Source organism: Solanum tuberosum, unplaced genomic scaffold, assembly GCF_000226075.1.
Source record: "Solanum tuberosum cultivar DM 1-3 516 R44 unplaced genomic scaffold, SolTub_3.0 scf00076, whole genome shotgun sequence".
Taxonomy (NCBI): Eukaryota; Viridiplantae; Streptophyta; class Magnoliopsida; order Solanales; family Solanaceae; genus Solanum; species Solanum tuberosum.
Window position 1 is genome coordinate 771,582 of NW_006239000.1, and position 22,226 is coordinate 793,807.

General features: G+C 34.4%; 3 protein-coding genes across 6 annotated transcripts in view; 1 reads left to right on the plus strand and 2 right to left on the minus strand.

Annotated features, from left to right (window-relative positions):
• The window catches only part of LOC102597401 (proteasome activator subunit 4), a 20,937-nt gene extending 10,789 nt beyond the window's left edge, over nucleotides 1–10,148 (plus strand). The window contains exons 26-35 of the mRNA XM_006346028.2: nucleotides 992–1,086; nucleotides 1,416–2,311; nucleotides 3,234–3,515; nucleotides 3,594–3,689; nucleotides 5,160–5,338; nucleotides 5,594–5,675; nucleotides 6,755–6,879; nucleotides 7,913–8,005; nucleotides 9,349–9,502; nucleotides 9,857–10,148. Coding sequence (XP_006346090.1) covers nucleotides 992–1,086; nucleotides 1,416–2,311; nucleotides 3,234–3,515; nucleotides 3,594–3,689; nucleotides 5,160–5,338; nucleotides 5,594–5,675; nucleotides 6,755–6,879; nucleotides 7,913–8,005; nucleotides 9,349–9,502; nucleotides 9,857–9,898 — 2,044 coding nt within the window. The 3' untranslated portion in view covers nucleotides 9,899–10,148. The remainder of the gene's footprint in view (nucleotides 1–991; nucleotides 1,087–1,415; nucleotides 2,312–3,233; nucleotides 3,516–3,593; nucleotides 3,690–5,159; nucleotides 5,339–5,593; nucleotides 5,676–6,754; nucleotides 6,880–7,912; nucleotides 8,006–9,348; nucleotides 9,503–9,856) is intronic.
• Nucleotides 10,149–12,812: 2,664 nt separating this feature from the next.
• On the minus strand, nucleotides 12,813–17,514 carry LOC102597724 (probable amino acid permease 7). 4 transcript variants are annotated; one of them, XM_015308151.1, is made up of 8 exons: nucleotides 16,697–17,223; nucleotides 16,463–16,549; nucleotides 16,313–16,350; nucleotides 15,871–15,964; nucleotides 14,695–14,909; nucleotides 14,423–14,556; nucleotides 14,104–14,331; nucleotides 12,813–13,445 (listed from the first exon to the last, which is right to left on the minus strand). In XM_015308151.1, the coding sequence occupies exons 2-8, from the start codon at nucleotides 16,540–16,542 to the stop codon at nucleotides 13,044–13,046; spliced, it is 1,191 nt and encodes a 396-aa protein (XP_015163637.1). In that variant the 5' UTR covers nucleotides 16,543–16,549; nucleotides 16,697–17,223; the 3' UTR covers nucleotides 12,813–13,043. The 4 variants fall into 4 exon arrangements, with proteins under 4 accessions (XP_015163637.1, XP_015163634.1, XP_015163635.1 ...); XM_015308148.1 differs by lacking the exon at nucleotides 16,697–17,223 and adding an exon at nucleotides 17,340–17,514 and having other exon boundaries at nucleotides 16,313–16,549; XM_015308149.1 differs by having other exon boundaries at nucleotides 16,313–16,549.
• A 1,253-nt stretch (nucleotides 17,515–18,767) lies between these two features.
• On the minus strand, nucleotides 18,768–21,719 carry LOC102598043 (probable amino acid permease 7). Its single transcript, XM_006346030.2, has 7 exons — nucleotides 21,228–21,719; nucleotides 20,893–21,126; nucleotides 20,659–20,752; nucleotides 20,216–20,430; nucleotides 19,927–20,060; nucleotides 19,373–19,594; nucleotides 18,768–19,279 (listed from the first exon to the last, which is right to left on the minus strand). Exons 1-7 carry the CDS (start codon nucleotides 21,295–21,297, stop codon nucleotides 18,878–18,880), a joined length of 1,371 nt encoding a protein of 456 aa, XP_006346092.1. The 5' UTR covers nucleotides 21,298–21,719; the 3' UTR covers nucleotides 18,768–18,877.
• Between the last annotated feature and the right edge of the window lie 507 nt (nucleotides 21,720–22,226).

Genomic DNA, 22,226 nt, shown 5'->3' on the forward strand with positions numbered 1-22,226 from the left:
CCACACACATGCGCGCGCACACACACACAGAGCTTCATGAGTTCCTCTAAGTGTATGTGTCTCAATTGGACCATCACACCTAGGAATGACAATAGGGCTGGGTGTGGCAGATTTTAACTTGCACTGCAACAATGCTGCGTCACAACGCCCACTTCACCATACAAGCTTTTTGTATAGGGGAGGGTGTGGCAGGTTTCGAATTCCGCTGTAACAGTGCCACACTACCCCTCTTCACCGCACACCCTCTTTTCTTCCTGCAAAATCCCCGCCCCATACTGTCTGCATGCTGCAACATTTTTCTGTTTGAGCATACCTATCGTGAACATTAAGAAAAGTTCAACATAATGCTTCAAGATTGTCAAAAGATCAAGGAAATGGAAATAGATATCAAAACCAATAATACCATTAAAAACCATTAAGTTTTCATTGTGATCTAAAATGTAATTCTGTGAATGACGTTGTGCCTAAACTTTATGTCGTCTTCTTAATATCTGAAGAACTCTAAGCTTCATTTTAGCTTGTCGTTTTCTCTATCTTGTGTAAAATTGTATACTGATTTTGGGGAAAGAAAAAGTTGTTGGTAGAGAGATTTCAATGAGTGGTTCAAACACGGATAATGTTGAAGGCTAATTACAGGCAGTGGGTGGTATTACCAGTCATGAACTTTGGTTGCTGCTGTCATAAAAGATGAATAGCTCTTTAGAGATATAGATTCCCTACTTCAACATTTGCCCACAATGCCACAACCAGCCCTTCCCCACAATTTTCTTCCAACAACAAGAACATACCCAGTGTAATCCCAGAAGTGGGGCATCCCAACATTTTCTTAAAAAGAATATTCTCTCGCATGACCTGCCTCTACTGCCATCTCTAATTATAGATACGTAGATGGTAGGTTAGCTGCAGGACTGGTTTTGTCTTCCTATTGTCAATCAACACCCATTTTTCCTTCTATGCATAAAATATATTTTATTTCCCCGATTTCTTTCAGGTACAATCTGATGGCTAACCGAGTACTGCTGCTGTTGGCTATGGCTTCCAGAAATGATCCTAACTCGTCCTCCAAAATTCTGAGTGAAACTGCTGGTTAGTTAAGTTTGTCCATGGGTTTTGCTTCAGTGCATTTCGTTAGTTGAACATTTCTGCTAGTATTCTTGTTCCCTCAATAGGGTAGAAATAGGAACTCCTTCTAGTATTTTATTGTTTTTTGTTTTTTATGGTCAGTATCTTTCTCCTTATAGTATTCTTGTTCCGTGAATATGATCTATCATAACAAGCAGTCAAAATGATTGCCATCTTCAATTCACCTTTATTACTGTGTTTCTTTTGTGATCTAAAGTAAGCAGCATTATGTTTCATGTTTAAATTTACGTATAGATTTTGAGAAATTCTCAACTTATGATTAATCTTGTCAGGTCACTTCTTACATAGTTTAAAAAGCCAACTACCGCAGACAAGAATTTTGGCAATCTCAGCTCTAAATACTTTGCTGAAAGAATCACCTTACAAGCTCTCTGAGGACCGACCCATTTGCTCTACTAACCGGCAGGATAAATCCAAGTCTTCTCTCGAAGAAGCTTTAAGTAATATATTCCAGGAAGAGGGTTTTTTCAATGAAACCCTGAATAGTCTTTCTCATGTTCATATAATTGACACTGATGGTGCTTCTTCTAAAGGAAATCATGGAACCTCTTCATTTCAGAGTGTGGCTGACAAATCCATTACTCGTTTTTATTTTGAATTTTCTTCATCATGGCCCCGTACTCCCAATTGGATATCTTTGTTTGGAAATGACACTTTCTACTCGAGCTTTGCCCGAATTTTTAAACGTCTAGTACAGGAATGTGGTGCTCCTGTTATACTGGCACTAAAAGATGCATTAGCAGACTACATAAATGCAAAGGAGAGGACAAAGCAGTGTGTTGCTGCTGAGGCAGTGGCAGGTGTGCTACATTCTGATGTTTTCGGTGTTTCAGAAGCATGGGATAGCTGGTTGATGACCCATTTTCAGAGTATTATTCAAGCACCAACAGTTGAGTCCATACCTGAGTGGGCAGCTTGTATTCGTTATGCAGTTACTGGAAAAGGAAAACATGGAACAAAAATTCCACTCTTGAGACAAAAGGTCATGGACTGTTTAATGAACCCCTTGCCTGAAACAGTCAGTACTACTGTAGTTGCCAAGCGATACATGTTTCTTTCAGCTGCACTAATAGAAGTTTCCCCACCAAAAATGCCAGTTACTGAACTAGCACTTCACTATAAGCTTCTTGAAGAATTGCTTGGCAGTATGAGCCATTCATCTCCACAAGTGAGTGTTCAACATTTCGATTTTATGCTTGGGATCACAATTTATTATTTTCAGTTTTCTCTATTATTTTTCTGGTTATGTTAAGAGTTGTTTGGTTACATGAGCCATTTGATATTTGAATTGATTGCCAAAGATAGCATAAGTTTATCTGTTGATCAACTCAAATTGCATACCTCTTTGATGAGTTGCTTTGCTTGATAGAATCTTTCCTTCTCGACCAGTTTTAGTTTTACAAGTTGAGCTGGTTCTTCTCAGTTGTTCTACCGGAAAGACAAGCTTGTTAGTCTCAGCTTTTCCAGATCAATAGGTTCAGCTCTGAGCATCATTGTTGGGTCCCTTCTAAGATCTTTTAAAATATATTTTTCAATAACCTTTTGGCTCTTCTCATGGTTATGGCTCCACATCTGATCTTGATCCCATTGTTTTTGTGCTTCCTCTCTTTTAATCTCAAAGGCATTATGACCGCCACATACATTCTCTTTGACCATTCTTCTTTCCAAGTTGTACATACATTGAGGCTATATCTTTGAGCTGATCTCGATTCATAGTTTCATTATATTCCTTGTATCCAAAGTTGTTGAACTTTGAGAATAAAAAAGGTATTCTTTGACTCCTGTTCACAAAGAAAGATCTTTGACTACAATTTTTTAATGTATAATGTCATCTCTTATTTTATTTTTGTTTAAGAAAATTTCTTCATTTGTAAACGAGAACATTGTAACTTATTGTTCTTCTCATCTAGTTTCTAACAAAAAAGTTTATCTTTCAAAGACAAATTAATCTATGTTTAAGGGAAATTGGTAAAATTGACCACCCCAGAAAAAGGAATGGATCCTTTCACAGTTTCACCAACCCCCTTCAAAGTCTTCTGTAGAGTTTGTTGTCTCTGTGGTGACAGATAATGATACAATTTCTGGAACAGGTGAGGGAATCCATTGGTGTCACCCTCTCTGTTTTATGCTCAAACATTCGGCTCCAGGTGTCCTGCAATCAAGTTCATCCACATGAAGTAGGGACAAGTAATGTGAACAGGAAAGTTGAAGCAGGGAATTGGGATCATTATCTAGTAGAACGTGCATCTGAGCTTGTGGTGAAGATCCAAAGTTTTAGCCAGTCAGATACTCTGGATGTGCAATCGGACATAATTTCTGACAATGGAGTATCAACCGAACAGTCTCATGATGATGTTAAATGGATGGAGACGGTACAGTCAGCCAACTCATCTATTGGACTTTTTGCTCCTAAGACCTTTTGCTGATTAGCTTGTTTTGGTGATGTGCAGCTATTTCATTTCATTATCTCATCTCTAAAGTCAGGAAGATCCTCGGTTCTGCTGGATGTTGTTGTTGGTCTTTTGTATCCTGTAATATCTCTACAGGTTAGTTGCAACATCGCATCATTCCTGTTGCTTGTCTTTTTAGTTGTTTTTGACATTTTGAAGGGATGAAATTACTGTTTGAAGAACTTGGCATATACACTTCCCCTCCATTTACGGATGAAAATGGTAAAACTTGTAACTGAGGTCTCTTGGAGAAAAGAAACTTTGATTTTTGTTTTTCGTCAATTCCTGTGACTGAGATCTCTTAAAGAACAAACTTTGACTTTGATTTTTGACAAAATTGATGAGAAGCATCTTGTTTATCTCATGGTCAAAAGGCTAGACTTTAAGTTTTCTGTATTTTTCTTGTTTTTAACTGCTATTTCTTGCCGTTCCTCACATTTGGCTGGTTGTTCTTCTCTTTTTACCAACTACATATTTATACTGCTGGAACTAGAAGACTGCCTTTCTTTGGTGATGAGGATGGAGAAATCTATGAAGGCAGGATATTATTGGAAATAGATGATTGGAGTTAGTTGTTTCCATAGTTGAAAGATAAGAGGAATTTCTGTGAGCCAAGTTAATAGGCTGATAACGCTGAAATATTACATGTTTTTTCTTCTTCTTCCTCTCATCATTTGGTGTCTAAGATAGTTTTTTCGAGTTACTGCTTTCTAGCTTGTTCAAGCTTTTACAAATGAGTGTGTACGAAATGTTGAGACCTAAGAAAATAACTAAATATCTCCTCTCTTTAAGGGCTTAAAATTTTAGATGAGGTGACACCAATCAGGTTTGATTTCCGTTCCTATTCGTCATCCTTACTTGCCTATAGAAGTTAAGCCTGCATATCAGTGGTGTTGATGAAATCTTTAAAGAAATAAATCTCTCAACTTTAACAACATAGCTTTTAGGGAAGGTATAGCCACATCATTAATCAATATAAGAATTATTGCATTAAACTATTGTCACATAAACTTCTCCTTGCCGAGTTTTGATTCTTATCTCTCTCTGAGTCTTCAACTAAACTGACCTTTTCCCTTAACTGACTGGAGCTACTGTATATCAACAAGAAAGGATTAAATTGAAAAGACTCTTGTTGAAGAGTTTCATGTCTGGATTAAATTCTGACTGCAAGGCATCTCCATCGTTAGTTTCCCATGGTTTTATGCTTGGTACACGAGCCATGACCATTGAACTTGTATCCTGTACAAAGTAGGAGAATTGCGAGTGTCTGCTCCCTTCATGTTATGGTGATATTTCCGTGTATATGTCATCCCAGACCATATTAAATCTGCATGTTTAGTTCTCTAATTCTTTCGTTCAGTTTTAGTCTTGATTTATATCTACATATGAAGTAAATCCTAGTTGAAATTTCGTTCAAACGAATGATACTGAAAATTTAAATTCTTGACATTTTTGCAGCTGTTACACACGTGAAGAAATTGATACACTATATAAATTAATATATTCTCATTGGAGATGTTTATAATAGAAGTGCATTTCTCTTTTGATACTGTTGATTTTTTGTAGGAGACGTCAAATAAGGATTTGTCGACACTGGCCAAAGTAGCTTTTGAATTGCTAAAGTGGAGAGTTTATTCAGAGTCCCATTTAAGGAAAGTTGTACTCACCATTCTTTCTATAGCCAATGATACCAATTGGCGCACAAGATCTACGACTCTGACCTATTTGCGGAGTTTCATGTATAGGTATGATCTTTCCATTTTGATCTTCGCTCCTTTTCTCCTCCTTTGAGGAAAAAAATCCTTATTTTGGTTCTTGAAGAGAAAATGAGGTACTTTGAAAGAAAAAAGTATTGTTATCATCACTTTAAACTGAATCATTGTCATTTTTATTTCAAACTCAGTCTTCAGGTGTTACGGTGGTCTAGAATAGCTAAGTAATGCAAAAATAAACTTGTACTATCCTAAATAAATGAGTTGCTATCTTGTTGCACCATACAGGCACACTTTCGTCCTCTCTAAGGTGGACAAACAACAAATTTGGAAAACTGTTGAGAAGCTACTCACAGATAATCAAGTTGAGGTAAGTTCACATAAATTTTAGCTGAAATATTTATGGTATCAACTATATGTAAATAATTAAAATGTTGTGCATTATCATATGATGTTTAGTCTTGGAGAAAGTAAGTAGATCTCTTGATGCTCTTTGCTTGTTTTGTTCAATGGTTGATCTAGAACAAATACATTCTTGATTTCTCAAACCCCATACCCCTATAATAATGGTGGAGTAAGGGGTGGACCCAAAGCGGAATTAACTGGTGGTGCTTGGTCGAAGCTTATTTAGGTAGCTTTTTTAATTTCCTAAACTTACTAGGTCATGTTTGATTACATCGAATAGGAAAGGCTAGGATAGAATACAATTTACCTCTGTCTATCCTATCATATGTTTGATGCACCAAAAGACAACCTTTTTTCAAAGATCACTCCGGCTTATCCTATGTCTTGTTCAATTCTTTATGGTATTATCAAATTCATCCATTTTTCATGTGGCCGTTCCTCTTCTATTGCTGTAGCATGTAAGTGTGTCATGTGCTTAAAATAGTACCATGAGCTTATAGGTAGTAGATGTTATGTGTTTGATTATAGTCCTTTTTCAACCCTTCCTGTTCAGATCAAGTGAGATTATTATGCTTTTAAGTTGCTTGGTGTCTGAAAGTCCTTTTGCTTGAAGTTACAATTGATTATTGCACCCCCATTCTACTTAAGGCTTCATGCTCCCATTACTAAGTGGTGGGAGCCTCCATCTCTAGAACTGCCTTGGTGGTCCATGCTTGTGTCTAATTAGACATCAGGACTTCAACCAGGAGAAATATGATGTCACATCCCACATCAAATAAGAAACAATTAGTTAAGACATTCTTGCTGTTTGTAGAAGTTGGACCTGCTTTGCATGCTTCTTATTTGCAAGATGAAATCTTAACATGTTCGCAAGTGTTAATGCATTTATTGCTATTTCCTAAGAAACAAGACAGGTGCATTTCAAGTAGTCATGTTTTATCCTTTTGATTATAAAAATAGCTTTAGTTCTCCCTGATTACTTAGATATGGAGATTATGGTGATTTAAAGAGACTCATTTGAATTCTTCTGAACATTTTGGTCAGGTAAGAGAGCATGCGGCAGCAGTCTTGGCTGGCCTAATGAAGGGTGGAGATGAAGATTTAGCCCAGGATTTCCGTCACAGAGCTTATACAGAAGCAAGTATCATTCAGAAGAAGAGAAAACAAAGGTTCTTTTATTGTTTTAGTTTTACTCAATTTTGGCTAGTTATTATTACTGTGCTTTTATTATTTGTTGGGTCATTACTGATGATCATCCTAGAGAGGTCGCACCTATCTGTATATTCTAACACCATTCGCCTGGGATGGGCTTGTTACATTAGTGATGATAACCTTAGAGAGATTAAGCTTGTCTTTATTATGTGAGATATGACACCTGGGCCTAACTCATCCCCAAAAACTAGCTCATGAGTGGAGGATTTTCAAGTCCATATAAGCCGACCACCGGTCCATTCTCCAACCAATGTGGGACTTAACACACTATAGTGCCCCCTTTCACTCCTAGGCCCAATTGGAGCATGGACCGGGGGCCCAATTGGAGCATGGACCGGGAGCCCAAGTGGTGGGGATGGACTTGACTCTGATACCATGTAAAGATATGACACCTGAGCCTAACTTAACCCCAAAAGCTAACTCATGAGGGGATGAATGCCCAAGTCCAGACCACCGGTCCATTCCGCAACCAATGTGGGACTTTAACCCACTCTAACAATATGCTGGCACCATGCACCTGGCATGTGCTTGTTAAGTCCTTCCTGATGATTCGTAGAGAGATCAAGCCTTTCTGCATATGATTGCTCAAGACGCATATATATAATAATTATGTGCAAAATTCTACTAAAAGAATTCCTGTGAATTGTTTTGGTTTTGTAGGAGCTAAAAATTACAAGATATTACACAAACATTAATTAAGCGACTAATCGATTTAGATACCTAGGGCACCTAGAAAAGTGTGTTTCTTTGTGTGTTTGGCAGCTAGGGGAGCGATACTGAAAACCAAGAATCGTAGGAAGAGAAGGATCATACATGTCACCGGATGTTGTATGTGTAGATTTTCTTGCAAACATAGTAGTGTTAGGATCCTTGTAAGAAGAACAAGGATGATATAACTATCATTTTGTATTGCAACACAATTGTTGTGCTGATGGTTATATATATACACATATAATGTGTTACCATTCTCAAAAAAAATTGCTATTGCAGAAGCATGCGTTCTGGATTCTCTGTAGCATCCCTACATGGACAGATACTTGCTTTGGCTGCTTGCGTGCTATCAGTTCCTTATGATATTCCCAGGTATGTCAGTTGTCTGATATAGTTTCATATATTCAAGATATATTTCACTATCAGTTTCTTATAATATTCCCAGGCACACCGCCCATTACATAACATAAACTCATATGTTCAAAGATATATATGACCAAGTGCTATCCTAGGAAGTTCCTGGAAGTAGCAATCCACTGCAGGAATGATAAACAACATTTTAACTTGTCACAAAAGATGAAGTAAAATAAAACGAAATGGAACTTAAATAGCGTTTGAGATGACCCTGATGATTAGGGCCAGCAATATGATAAAATATTAAATTGATCAACTTATGCTGGTCCAAATTAATCAAGTATGTGTGGAGATCGTGCTTAACGTTTTGAAATATTCTAGTAGACAGTTTCTTTCAAGCAGTCTTTACAGAAGTGTAGGATAATCATGTTTATGGACTTCACATTCCTAAGTATGGGGTCATAATTGTCACTAACAAGACGTCAACTTTTTTTCCACATGGTATATTGCTTTAAATTTCCATTGTATTACCTAATCAATTTTATTTTGTTATATCTACTTGAATGTAGCTTGACATTCACAACTTTCAAATTAGGAGTTAGTAATTTTGTTAATACAAAAGTGTCAAGTTACTTTCCATGCATTACATTTTATTAGTCAAGTTTCATATGCCACTCAATGTATTGAATAGTAGCTGCTAGCTAGTGTCGTTCTTTTTCGATTTTTTGGTTTTAATTATATAACTAAGTTTTGTTAAAAGAAAAGAAAACAAAAAAATTATAGAAGCAAGTTTTTTCTTTAATTTAGAGAATTATAAGTTCTAATACTTGATGGAAATACTGTATTTGTCTCCTGTATTGTTTTACGTGATGTTGTTTGATTATGCATGAGGTTTAAGAAAGAAATGAAGAAAAACTTTTGAAACTTGTTGTGTAAAACAAGCCAAGAATATTTGTGTGGCTATAAATCATCTCATTAAAAAAACACAAATCAGTCTATTAGTTAAGAGTGTATTGTGTTATTTCACTTTTGTTGTAAAAAGGAATATGTAAATGAGGCAGAAGCTTTGCTAGAACTCATAGAGGTTCTCAAGGATTAGAAGAGGGCAATGCTCTATTTTGGTGCTTTTGCTCACTGTAGAGAAATTCCAGCACTGACTTTGTGCTGTTTACAAATACAATTATTACCTTTTCAAAATATAATTCTTTTAAAGTTAAATTATTTCTAGATGTAGAAAGATATCATTATTCTTTTTGAGATGGTCCATTGTATACTACTATTAAACTTAGATATTACCAGTAGTATGGATTACTCTAGAGAAATGTTTCTCATTAGTGACGAATTGCCAAATTTTATCGCAGTTGGTTGCCAGAACACGTTACACTGTTGGCTCAATTTGTTTCTGAATCATCACCTGTAAAATCTACCGTGACAAAAGCTGTGGCAGAATTTCGACGCACTCATGCGGACACATGGAACGTTCAGAAAGATTCCTTCACTGAAGATCAACTTGAGGTATGGTTCACATGTACATTTAGCTGATGTAGGTTCCTCTCCAATCTAATTCTTTAACCAAAATATTGACATACAAGTAAGGGAAAAGTCAAAATTTAGATCCATGGGTACGACATTGTTGACTTCTTATAGGGTTCTGTATTGGATTCCGTCCAAAACTAGTTACTTGTTTAGTGTGAAAAGAAGTATTTTCTATAAAAGACTTCAACTTTTATTATATCAAATCCTAGTTGCAGATGGGGATCAGAGATTTTGGCAAAACTACTAGAAGAATTTAGTAGTTCAGCAAGCCACCTCTATAATTGATGATTGGTGCTTTCTTAGCTAACAAGATCATTTGTGACATCTTTGCAGGTCCTGGCTGATACATCATCATCCTCATCATACTTTGCCTGACATTCATGGTGTGCCTTACATGAGAGATATCATCATATTATACTATAAGTGGGAAGAATGTTAGGCAAAAGTAATGCCCCATACAAATTTTTATTAACAATTTTGTTCGTACACAAAAAAAAAAAAAACTTTTAGACAGAAAATCATTCATTTTCTACATTGAATTTGAATGTAGAAAATTGTTTCATCTTCCCACAGTTATTAAATGTTTGAATTGCTTAGTTATCACCAGTAATTATTTCAATTTTAATGTTTTGTTTCTTTCATCTTCCATGTTAGTAATAGCTTTTTCATATTCTTTACAACATTCTATAAATTTGCATAGAAAAATATATACATTGATCAATCAAATTATCACTCAAACATCTAATTTCTTGACAGAAAACAATGTTAGAAAAACAATCATAAGACAATTTTATATATTTGTTTCTTCAAGCATAGAGAATTGCTCTTCTCCTTCTCTTCTCAACAATCCTTTTAGATTTGAAAACCTTTTCATAAGTGTCTATTTTGATGCCGAATTGATCCTTTCCATAGCAAGTCGTTCCAAGTATGAGAATGTTGGTGCAAAAAATTATTATGCTTCTTTGGGTTTTGATAATTGTATGAATCTTTATTTGGGTATAAAAAATATGCCGGTTGTAATCCCATAATTTATGTATTAATATTGTTTATTAATTTTTGGATTTATATGATACTTCTTTTAGGATGGGTTGTAATAATAATTGTGTCCTATACATGTTTTACTAATACTCCTTGCAATTGTCTTGCTGAAAATCCCTTCCTTTTTCCCTTTTGTATAAATTAACCATTTATTTTCTCGCTTTGTATATTATGATAAATAGGTTTGTTGGGTTGCAATTATTTTTGTCTTTTGATAGGCTTTTGGTGATAATCTCTTGAATTATATGTCAAGAATTTTCATTTTTGTAATTCTGCACTTTAATAGAGAAGATGTGGGATTAAATTATGAATTAGAAATTCTTTATAGTAGTGTTTCATATGCTTTTAAATATGTTGTGTGAAAGATGATGACTCAAAAATTGTAGTCAGAAAGTTATACTATGAAGCAAAGTCACAAGTCTCACATTGGCTTTGTTGTTTATTTGATACAAATAATTAATAAATAAGAGTAAACAAGATACATTAATAAATAAGATTAAAATTTCTACGAGTGAAGAAAGTTGTTGATACTCTTCTCTTAAGGACTCTGTAGCTTCTCATGTTAAATTTTTTATTTCATCTTGTTTAAATTGTGCAAATTAGGTATGTTAAGTTTCATTATGCTTCAAAGTGTAAAGTTGAATTATCATTTTACCTCTATGCTAAATTAAATATCTAATTAATTAAATAGTAAACAATATCATATATATTATACGAAATACAAAAAGTGAAAAGATGTTAAAGTACAATTTTGAATCAACTTTTAACTGCAAAAAAATGAGAAAAACATTAAGAAAGGTGAAAATGAAAAGATTATGGTTTCAAGACTCTTCATTTCTACAAATTAAATTTTAAAATTTTATCTTTTCATTCTCTCATATTGAATGAAGGAAAAAATTGGACTTGCAAACTATAAATTAAGCATTGGACAATATCTTATAAATCATAAGAAATGGTAGTATTTAATTATTAATTTCAAAATCTTTTCTTTTATTTGATTCAATCTTCATCTGTGTATTACCATATTTAGTTGTGTTTATGTGCCATTTTTTCCTTCTCTCAATTTTGGTGGCATCATATAAATCATAAATATAGGACAACATATAGTGTATAACTATAATTATATGTGATAAGTTCAATGATTAACTATATTTGTTTGGTAAGAATCTCTTATTTCTTTATAACAAATTTTTTTATGTTCTACAATATCAATTTCTGAACTTTTTAAAATTTGTTGATTGCGTGAAAAATATGAGATTAATACATTATTGTTTGGAATAAACGTGCAACACACGTTTTCAAAAACTAGTATTATTATTATTATTTTATTATTATAAGTGGGAAGTTTCAAAGATGAAAAATTGGATTACCATTTTACCCCTAGACTAAATTAAACATCTAATTAATTAAATAATATTATTTTAATTATTTTTTGAATTGTAAGTTATTTATTAGGAAGAGAATGTAGAAGATCAAGAGTCAATTAGGAATTCTAGAATATTAAATAAGTACATGAATCAAGTTTTCCTCCTTTTAATATTAAATTAAAGAATATAAAGAGTTGTAGCTAAATCAATATATATCACTACCAAATACAAATTTGTTATCTTGAATTCTTCTACTACCATATCTACGTACTCATATGGTAAAATTCCTTCTTTTTCCATCTTCAATTGTTTGTTTGTAAGATTTTTATCATTTATAGATTTTTTCAAATTAGAAAGGATTATTTCAATTCTAATTCTTTATTTATAATGATTGCTTCTCTTTCTGGAACTTCTTGTTACTATTTTGTGTAGAAATGTAAAATCACTATACATATTGTCTTGCGATGTATCCGGTACTATTTTTACAAAGGCTCTGACTGGAATTAAGCATACTACGATGTTAAACAAGTTGTCTATAAACTCACTTACCTCCAACTTGAGGGGGGCGATGAGAATATAAGTTAGTTATTACTGTTAGCTAGTCCCAAAGTTAGTTAGTACTGTTCACTGTTAGTTAGAGTCAGTTACAGGGAAGTCAATTTTTGTTATAGTTTGTTAGCTAGCTTTAATTTCTGTATTTTTATATATAGAATCACATGTAGTAGTTACTCTCTTAATTCACATTAAATGAAAATACAAATTTCATGCAATTCTTCTTCTCTCTTTTCTCATGTGAGTTCAAGTTCCATCAATGGAGGAGCTTGATTGATCAGCAGCAAGCTGTGCTGATTTTATCAAGCCTAGAGGGGTATACAGCGAAGGGATGTAGTGTACACTTCATAATATAAATTTGGTTGTTGAAAATGTAAAGCATTGTTTACATAATCAGCATTTTAAAACTATTAAGAATTCATCTGTAAATAACATATCTAGTATAATCTCACAAGTGGGGTTCGGAGAGGATAGCGTGAATGCAAACCTTATCCCTACCTTGAAAGGTAGAGAGGCTATTTCCGACACACCCTTGGCTCTAGAAGGGATGTGAAGAAGCATTTTTACCCGAACCTAGCAACAATCACTCCTCTAATAGACCCAACAAATGCGTACAATATCACAACCAGACATACCATTGTAAAGACGCGAAACGCGATAGCTTTGCTTTTCCAACTTTCAATTCTTTTCTGAGTCAAGTACATCTCTGCAGGGAAATAAACGACGATAGGCCAAAATGTTATTGCTCCGGACACCCCTACGACCTGGTTAAAGTAAGGGAACAATACAGCAATCCCAGTCATTATTGCAACATACGCTGTTCGGAAGAATAATCTCATAAAATTCAAACTAAATGACAGCATTGATAGAGGTTTCAGAGTGTGATTCTTGTGAACGAACTTGCTATCTGGAAATTTTCTGGCAAACCATCTCTCAACTTCTGCAAATATTGGCTGGCTGAAAACCTGTAAAGCATATTCAAGTCAATACAGAAAAAGATCAACTACAAGAAAGTAATTTGTAGTTTTGTAAAGAAAATATAACTTAGGCAACCAATGATGGAGCTAGAATTTTCACTAAGGGAATCCAAAATATAAAGAAGTAAAGACAAAGAAATCAAGGTGATTCAACATCTACTATGCGATTCAGTTGAACCCCCTGCGTCCCCTTAGCTTGCCCATGGGCGTAACTGAAAAAAAAAGCTAGCTAGTGAGATGAGAATTGTCAAAATGATAGAAGGAGACTTAGGGGCTCAATATTGTGAAACACAACAAGAAGAATGGATTTGCTTTGTAAAGAAAAAGGACTTGCGGTCTAACTCAAGAACAAAACCTAGCTCATGAGGTAAGGATATTTCTGAGATCATACAAGGAGACAACAACCCATTCCCTCAACCAATGTGGGACACTTTAAGTTTAGAAGAAGAAGATGTCAAAAGTAAAGATATCCACTAACAAGGAAGAGTTATTCTGTTAAAAAGATTGTGAAAGCATAGAAGCTATAACAATGACAACTACGCCTTAGTTCCGAACAAGTTAGGAGGTGAAGGTGTAAAAGTTGTATAAGAATAAAAACATGGGGCTACAATGTTAAGACTTTGACAGAACACTTGAGTAAACGTACCTGATATCCACCAACAAGATGAAGAATAACACATGCATTAGCAAAGTCTACAAGCCAATATGGTTCATAGAAACCGAATCCTGTCAAGAGGTTCCCTGGTGTGGAATTACCAAAGGCTGCATAACCAAATCCTCCACAGCAAAGGTAGAAAAAAGTTGTAACACAGGATGCCATTATTGAGACCTTCTTCATGGTGATCTTTTCTGGAGGAGGTGCCTTTAATGTGTCCTACATCTTTTTGGAAGTTTTCATTAATTGCTTAGTGCTGCTTAATGCTGATTAAGAAAATTATTTAATGTAGAAAGCCAAATTGCAGCACCTGAACCTCCAAAAATATAAGAGAGAATGGAAAGGCAAAGGCAATGTTCCCGAGTGCTTGAGCAACCAACCACACTTTCTCAGCAGCTGTAGAACTTGGCAGTCCTGTAATGCTGCCTTTGATTTCTCCATTTTCTGCATATCAAGATTCCAGAATGGAATTTTAAGATAATGGCAAGTTTGATCATCTATATTACCTGAGATGCTAGGCTTGCACATGCTTGTTATTATGAAGATTTTGGGACTATAAAGGCATGCAAAAAGGTAACCTACCTATTACTTTGGCTAAGCCAAGTGCTGATCCAATAATTGCATATGTGAAGGACATGACAGCAGCAACTACGGAGAGCCACTTCATATTCGGAAAATCAGGAATTTGAGACACTATAACTTGGATTAATCCAAATATTACCATATACCTAGTACTTTCATATCCACAGGTAGCCTTGTGACCTTGATCATGATAGCAGTTTGATTTCTGGATAGCTCTGAAAGCATTTAGAGGATGCATTATTAATATCAGCTTTAGAAAAAAAACCTCCAAATAGATAATTTGAGAATGCACGTGCTCTTATGCATATGTGCTATGCAACATAGCCTTATTTACTATGATCCTTTATTTCATTGGTTATATGAGACTCCTAATATCATTTAGGGACACGTTTCCTTAATCCAATAATAGATATCGAGTGTAAGTTTAATTTTAAGAATACATGATAGCAATATCAACTTTATAATTATACTAAGTAATGTGTGTCCTATTTAAATATATTACAAATCCCATTGGTTATGGAACTTTTATCTCCTCGATAATGGAACACCTATCCTAATTTCACTAATTATGATATATACTTTCCTTATCCCCCTCTAGTTATCTGATTAGAATGATTACATGAATACACATCTCTACTTATAGCTAGATTCGTAAGGTTCAGACCGTATTGTTCGATAATTCTTGAACCCTTAAGAATCCTTAATAAGTTTATATTGTAATTGTTAATGGTTAAAGGAAAATCTCAGAAGATAGTGTAAAATGAAAACCTCACTAGTTTAGAGCATGGGCTCACCACCTTAGACGAAGGATGGTCCGGTGCACACCTTTTGCCGAAATATTATGTGGTGTACAAAGGTTAAATGTTAATTGTTAGCTATTATGAGTGTATATTGGTTTTGCACACCCTTAACACAATTGAGAAGAAAATCTGCATACTCTTGCCACTGGACTTTAGAGAAGATAATAGGTCTGAAGCATGAATTCGGCGAGAGTTCATAAAGAAATCATCCAAAAATTAAGTTGTCTGATAGTATGGAAATGCAACCATGTAATCTAGGAAAACCCAAACAAAAGTTCAGTATGATAAGCAACAAAGCACATAAAGGAAATGTATATGCAGAAATTGTCGAAAGGAGACATAAACAATACTAGTAGAGCAAAGATCAATGACATACTGCATACTGGAGGCGGATGTAATCGTATATATAATTGCAACCTTGATGAAATTTATACGAACAGCGATTCCACAAAACCAGGCATTTCTTTTTCCTGAGATGCCAGAAAAAAAGAATTTGCTGTGTAAGCCCAAGTATATATCAGCCCACTTGAGTTCCGTAAGGTAAGAAGAAACTTGCTGCCAAGCCAAGTTCTACATAAGGACAGTTAATTTTGGCATCCCATAAACTATTCAGTTGGTCCTCCAATCAAGAGAAGTTTTACAATGGTTAGGCCACCATGTCCTTAAAATCTATATATAGACTCCTGGAAGAACGACATGTTTATAATTTATTTCCACGAAAAGTAAGGAAAACGAGAAGTAAATAAATGGTTCATCTGAACTGAAAAAGTGCAGGACATAGGATTTTTTCTAATTTCTTCTTAGCCTGAAATTCTCACCTAAAATCTTCTGTACAGCATCAAGATAACAGCCATTCCTATCAGGGCCAATTTCTGGATCAGGAGACTTATAGCAATTGCAGAGAAGAAATACAGAAGTAAGAGAGACACAAGCAAATACGAGCATAGTCAATGGACCAGCAATCCAACCTAGCTGTGCCATGCTCCATGCTAGTGATAGAACACCAGAACCAATTACTGCTGTAATTATATGTGCCAAAGCTGTCCATTCATTTCCTGAATTCTCACGGTTAGTACACATATTAGCTTCTGTGAGTATCATCTGCTTGTACAGGTTTCAATTATTGAAAGAAACTATTAGAAACTAATACTAGTAAATTATCTATTTTGTTAGAAAACACAAGAAAAGATCAAAATGATTACCCTTTTTACAGCTTGTTTGGATGGTTTATCTACTGTTGCTTTAAATACATTATTTGTTTTGATTGTTACTTAAATTTTACTCTACTGCTTTGTATTGTCAAATTCATTGTTATGTAAAGACGAAAAGTTTCATCTTATGTAAGGATCGATTTGGTGTGATCCCCTCGTTGCCTTTTTTTTCTTCAACTTGCTCTTACTTAACTTTACTTTACCTTAAGCTTATACTTCATATTGCTGGTGCACAGTAATATGAAACTACGAAAAAACGATACAATCTATTCAAACATGTGTTCACCAAAAGTCCAAAACAATATAGTAAAATACAATACAACAACCATCCAATTAAGCTTAAGACAAATCTCCTTCAATAAACAGAGATAGGACAGCAATAACTGCAGAGGACAAGTTAAATCAAGATTCTTGAGATGGGTTCACTATGGACCCAATTTGTTATTGTCAAGATTCAAACTTTTTTGTAAAATGAAGTTTAAATGGTAAAATGGAGATAAAGGGGTTTCAAGAAAAAAGGAAAAAGTGAAGTATGATACCCAAAAAAAATAAAATTGACCTTGTAATATATTGGGAAAAATACCATGTAATAAATTGAAGAACAGAAGATGTAAAAAAAGGGAACTTTTGTTACCTGTTCTTTTGAGGGCAAGCTTAGATGAGTGGGAAGAAGAAGAAGAAGAAGAAACATAATTTGGGTCCAAAAATGGCATTTGAGAGTCACTTTCTTCATCCAACCCCATAGCCCCCAGCTATCTGAGTCTATTTCTGAATATTCCAAATTTAATGGAAAGTTCTTTCTACAAAAAATTGTCTGATACTACTACTGTTTAAATAGAGATAATACTATTTTTTAGTTCAAAATTCTTTCTGTTTTAATTTGTTTATTGATTTTGACGTGATATAGAGTTTAGGCAAGTAAAAGACAATTTTTAAGTCATATGGTTTTAAAAATAAATTAAGTAAAATATATCAAAAATCTTTTAATCCCATGGTCTTAAACATATCACGTAGAAAGTTAGAATTAAAGAATTATCAGGAAAAAAATAGTTTTTTTTTTAAAATGAATTAAAAATAAAAACAAAGCAAATAAAATGAAATGGAGGGAGTAATTAACTAAAATGTTTATGTTTAGTCCTCTTATATTGGAAGAAAGTATGTTATATTGAGATTATATTTAGAATTTTGTTACCGTAGCATACGAAGTAACGTTATAAGCTTAGTACAATACATGAACAATTAAATGGTTGTTATAATTTTGTAAATATTTACTAGCCATGAGACTAAAGGTGCATATTTTGAAAGACTAAATATGTTTATGATGTATTATAAGGATCAAACTTGGAATTTACTAATGATTGAGGGGACAAAAATGCGATTACTCCTTTTTAATATTTCAAAGAAATTGACACATATTTATTTATTTTGAAATTATTTAATATTCGTATTTCTATCTAACCTATAGTGGAGTAGGATATTTTTCTAAATTGAAAAGGAAGGACCACAACTTTTTGTATGATAGAAAACATTGGTGCCTTTCAACATCTTTGAAACGTCAAAAAAATGAATTACTAAATGATCATGAAAATTAAATATTCTTCTTTGTTTGGAATTTTTAGCGTTGAAGTAACAATATTTAGAATTTTATATTTATTTTTTCTAATTATGATTTATACCCTCAATTTTTAGAAGCTAGCAAAATCACTAAACTTGACTAATTTACCTAAAACATACAATCAAATATGTTTTAAAAGAGTAATATCTCAAAATAAATAATCATATAATGTCATACAATAGATCACATATACGAGCTACTATATGTTATTATAAATATTTTTGCTTTATTTGAAAATTTTGAAACTCGACTTGTATTTGATTATAGTTTTTGCAAGTAATATATAGTTGTTTGAACATACTTTACCTAAAAACATAAAAAAAATCAAATGAAGTCCAGAGAGGATGGTGTTTAACGTAGACTTACTCCTACCTTTATGGTAGAGAAGTTGTTTCTAATATACTCTCAGTTCAAATAAAGCATATTAAAAAACAAAGACTTATGTACTTTAAGTTACTAAATGAGATTTGTAAATTCCATTTGAAGAATGGGATGAATACAGCGTCTTTTGGCTTATAAATCTTACTAGCTACTATTCAATAGTAAGATCTTACAATTTAAGCTAATTTAGCACTAACTATTCCCTCAATTGATCCAATCAAGCCCAGTAAAGATACAATCAAGCAAACCATACTGAAACCTTCAAGAAGTATCCATTTTCTTGTCCAAGCTCCAATTTTTCTTTGCACAATGTACATTTCCACTGGAAAATATATGGTCATAGGCCAAAAGTTCAATGCTCCTAAGATTCCTAATACCTGGTTGAAATATGGAAATGCCATTGCTATTGCGGTTGTAGATATAACATATAGAGTTCGAAAACATAACCGGAAGAGGTTCAACTGGAGAGCTGGCAACACCTGGAGTTTGATGGCGTAGAATTTATTTATGAATCTGCTCTCAGGGTACTTCTGAGTAGCCCATTTTTCAACAAATGCGAATACTGGCTGGCTGTATACCTAAGAGAAAACGAGCATTTTGTTCGTGTTAAGGTTAGAATTTTCATAAACCAAGTAAAGGGTGGAAGGAAAAGACTTGAATTTAAGTACTACCTGATACCCTCCAACCAGATGAAGGACTATGCAGGCATTGGCAAAATCAACAAGCCAAAACGGCTCGTAGAAACCTGTCAAGAGGTTCCCTGGTGTGTCGTTCCCAAAGGCTGCATATCCAAAGCAACTACAGCATAGATAGAAGAAAGTGGTGATAACTATTGCGCTTATTGACGCCTTCTTCATGGTCTGGTTTTCTGGTGGAGGCGATTTTAGTGTATCCTTCACTCCATAAAAAAGAACAGCTTTAATATAAGGAGAAACATCAGCGTCTTCTGTGATACTTTTAGTGTAACTATTCCAACTCAGAGTGTTAGTATTATGTCTTGTTTGGTTTCAGAAACATTAGCTAAGTTGATATTTATGCTCCGAATTAATCTTGAAAATTATGACTCGGTTCCAAACAAGTCGAGGTCTACTATATAAATCAATATGCAATGATCTAGTATCAGGACAAATTCTAAGAGCTGGATCTATTTATATCTCACTATGATATATTAAGAAATGCCAGAAGTTAAAACTTGTATAGTTTGTGGAATATCATTACATAATACCTGTATCTCGAGGAGAATAATCGAATAAGGATAGGCAAAAGCAATGTCTCCGAGTGCCTGGAAAACTAACCAAATCTTCTGAGCAGCACTCCTTGTTGGTACTCCCACAATGCTTCCCTTGATACCCCTATTTTCTGCAGACCCAACATCAATGGGGAAATGAGCAAAGAAAATGCTTTCTCCATGATTGGAACTAAGATAAAAATACACAAGATTCTTCAATATATTTTTGGAAATCGAGATGAAAAAACAAGAAACAGAATGAGAAAAAGAACAGTCAAGGCTTTACCAATCACTTTAGAAAATCCAAGGCCCAATCCGATGAAAGAGTAGCAAAATGACATTAACGCAGCAACAACGGACAACCACGCCATGTTATGAAAATTTGGTATCTGCGACGTTACTATCTGAATAATGCCAAAAATCAGCATGAAGTTGTTTGTCCCAGTCTGGCAAACAGCTTCTTCTCCTCCTTTGTGGTAACAATTTGATCTCTGAATTTCTCTGCAAAAATTGTCGGTCGGATTAATAACTTAACAGAAGCATATCTCATTCAGCTTGAATTGCATACACTGTCTCTTGAAGGCTAGGCATCACTATAATGGATATAATGTTATCGGATAACCCGACCAAATGAGCAAAGAAAAATGTCGTGGCTATTGCTATCGAGACACTCACGAATTCAGAGAGGTAAAAATCTGAACTGTATATGTATGTATATAGCTAACTAACCTCATACTTGTTGCACTTGTAATTACATAAGCAATACCAGTCCCATAGAAGCTCACATACTGAAGCAAACCACACAACCACGTCCATTTCTTGCCTGAACGAGTATAAGTCAAAATACATAAAAGACGCGTCTAATCCCCTCCCCCCAATATAATGTAAAAGAGGAATCCTCATATGAGAAAATTCTAAAAGAGTTTCTAAGATAATTCTATGTTATAGGATGGAACAATCTACCAAGATTAACTCTAACGGCATCAATGTAAGAGGGATTTCGCGTTCCTGTTATGGGATCAGGTGACCTGTAACAATCACATATGAGAGATGCAGATATGTATGTAACAACTGCAAAACAAAGCATGGTGATTGGCCCTGCAATCCATCCTAATTGTGCTGTGCACCAGGCTAGAGAGAGAACACCAGCTCCGATTACAGCTGAAATTATGTGCGCAACTGCAGTCCACAAAGTTCCTGGCAGGAAAATACATATCGACTATTGTTTCTTAGATTTAATCCTAGTCAATGTTAAAACTCAGGCCCTGTAGAAAATTTTGAGACAACTTTAAGCTTACCTGTTCTAATTGTATCTTCATCCTCTTTGCCTGAAGTTTTCTCTTGTTCTAGAGAACGTTGAGCTTCCATCTCCGTTCGATATATTCTTAGACAACGGAAACTAAAAACCTCAAAGCAACTCTTTGAAAATATGCAGGTGGCTTAATAGATACTACATAAAACATGAGCTGTATAAAGCCTTCACCTATTAGTAAAAACGTTCAAAGACGTAATTTTCTAATACTCCTCCCTTCACAACAACAGCACTATATACTAAATAGTACCATGTAGTAGTGCTAAGTTCTCATAAGTCATCATATTAATGAAAAGGATAGAGGGAAAGAATGTCTTTGTTGGAGTTAGCCACAAATTTAGTCAACAATGATGGAACTTCCACTATAAAGAAATGTTTGGTTGTAGCTCTTTTGCTGTAATTCTACCCTTTAACTGCAAATAGATACAAATTTTGAAGAAAATATATCTTCTTGCCATATAATTATAAAAGCAACAGTCCAAATTGAACCTACCAATGAGATAGACATTTCAAAAGGGGGGTGACTATTTAAACATAGAGTCCAATAACTTTTACCCATTTTGGATCTTGTCAGTATGGCCAGATCTGTACATAACATATTTACATTCACACACTCCATGTGCATGTCTTTTTCAAGGCCTAACAGGTCAAGCCAAACTTAGGTTCAAATCAATGTTTGGGTTTTTTGGATTCTAGTATGAAAAAAAAATATTAAAATCAATGGAAAATCACAAATTCGGTCGATGTGACTCGGACTGCCAAGTAACACCAACAACACACTCAGTGTAATCCCACTAGTGGGGTCTAGGGAGGGTAGGATGTAGGCAGACCTTACTCATACCTTTCTGGGGTAGAGGTCGTTTCCGATTGACCCAAAACTAAAGGTCCCCACCGAGATTTGAACTCGGGTTACTGGATTCAGAATCCAATGTTCTGATCACTAGACCATGGGACCACTAGACTGTCAAGCCTTCATGAAAACTTG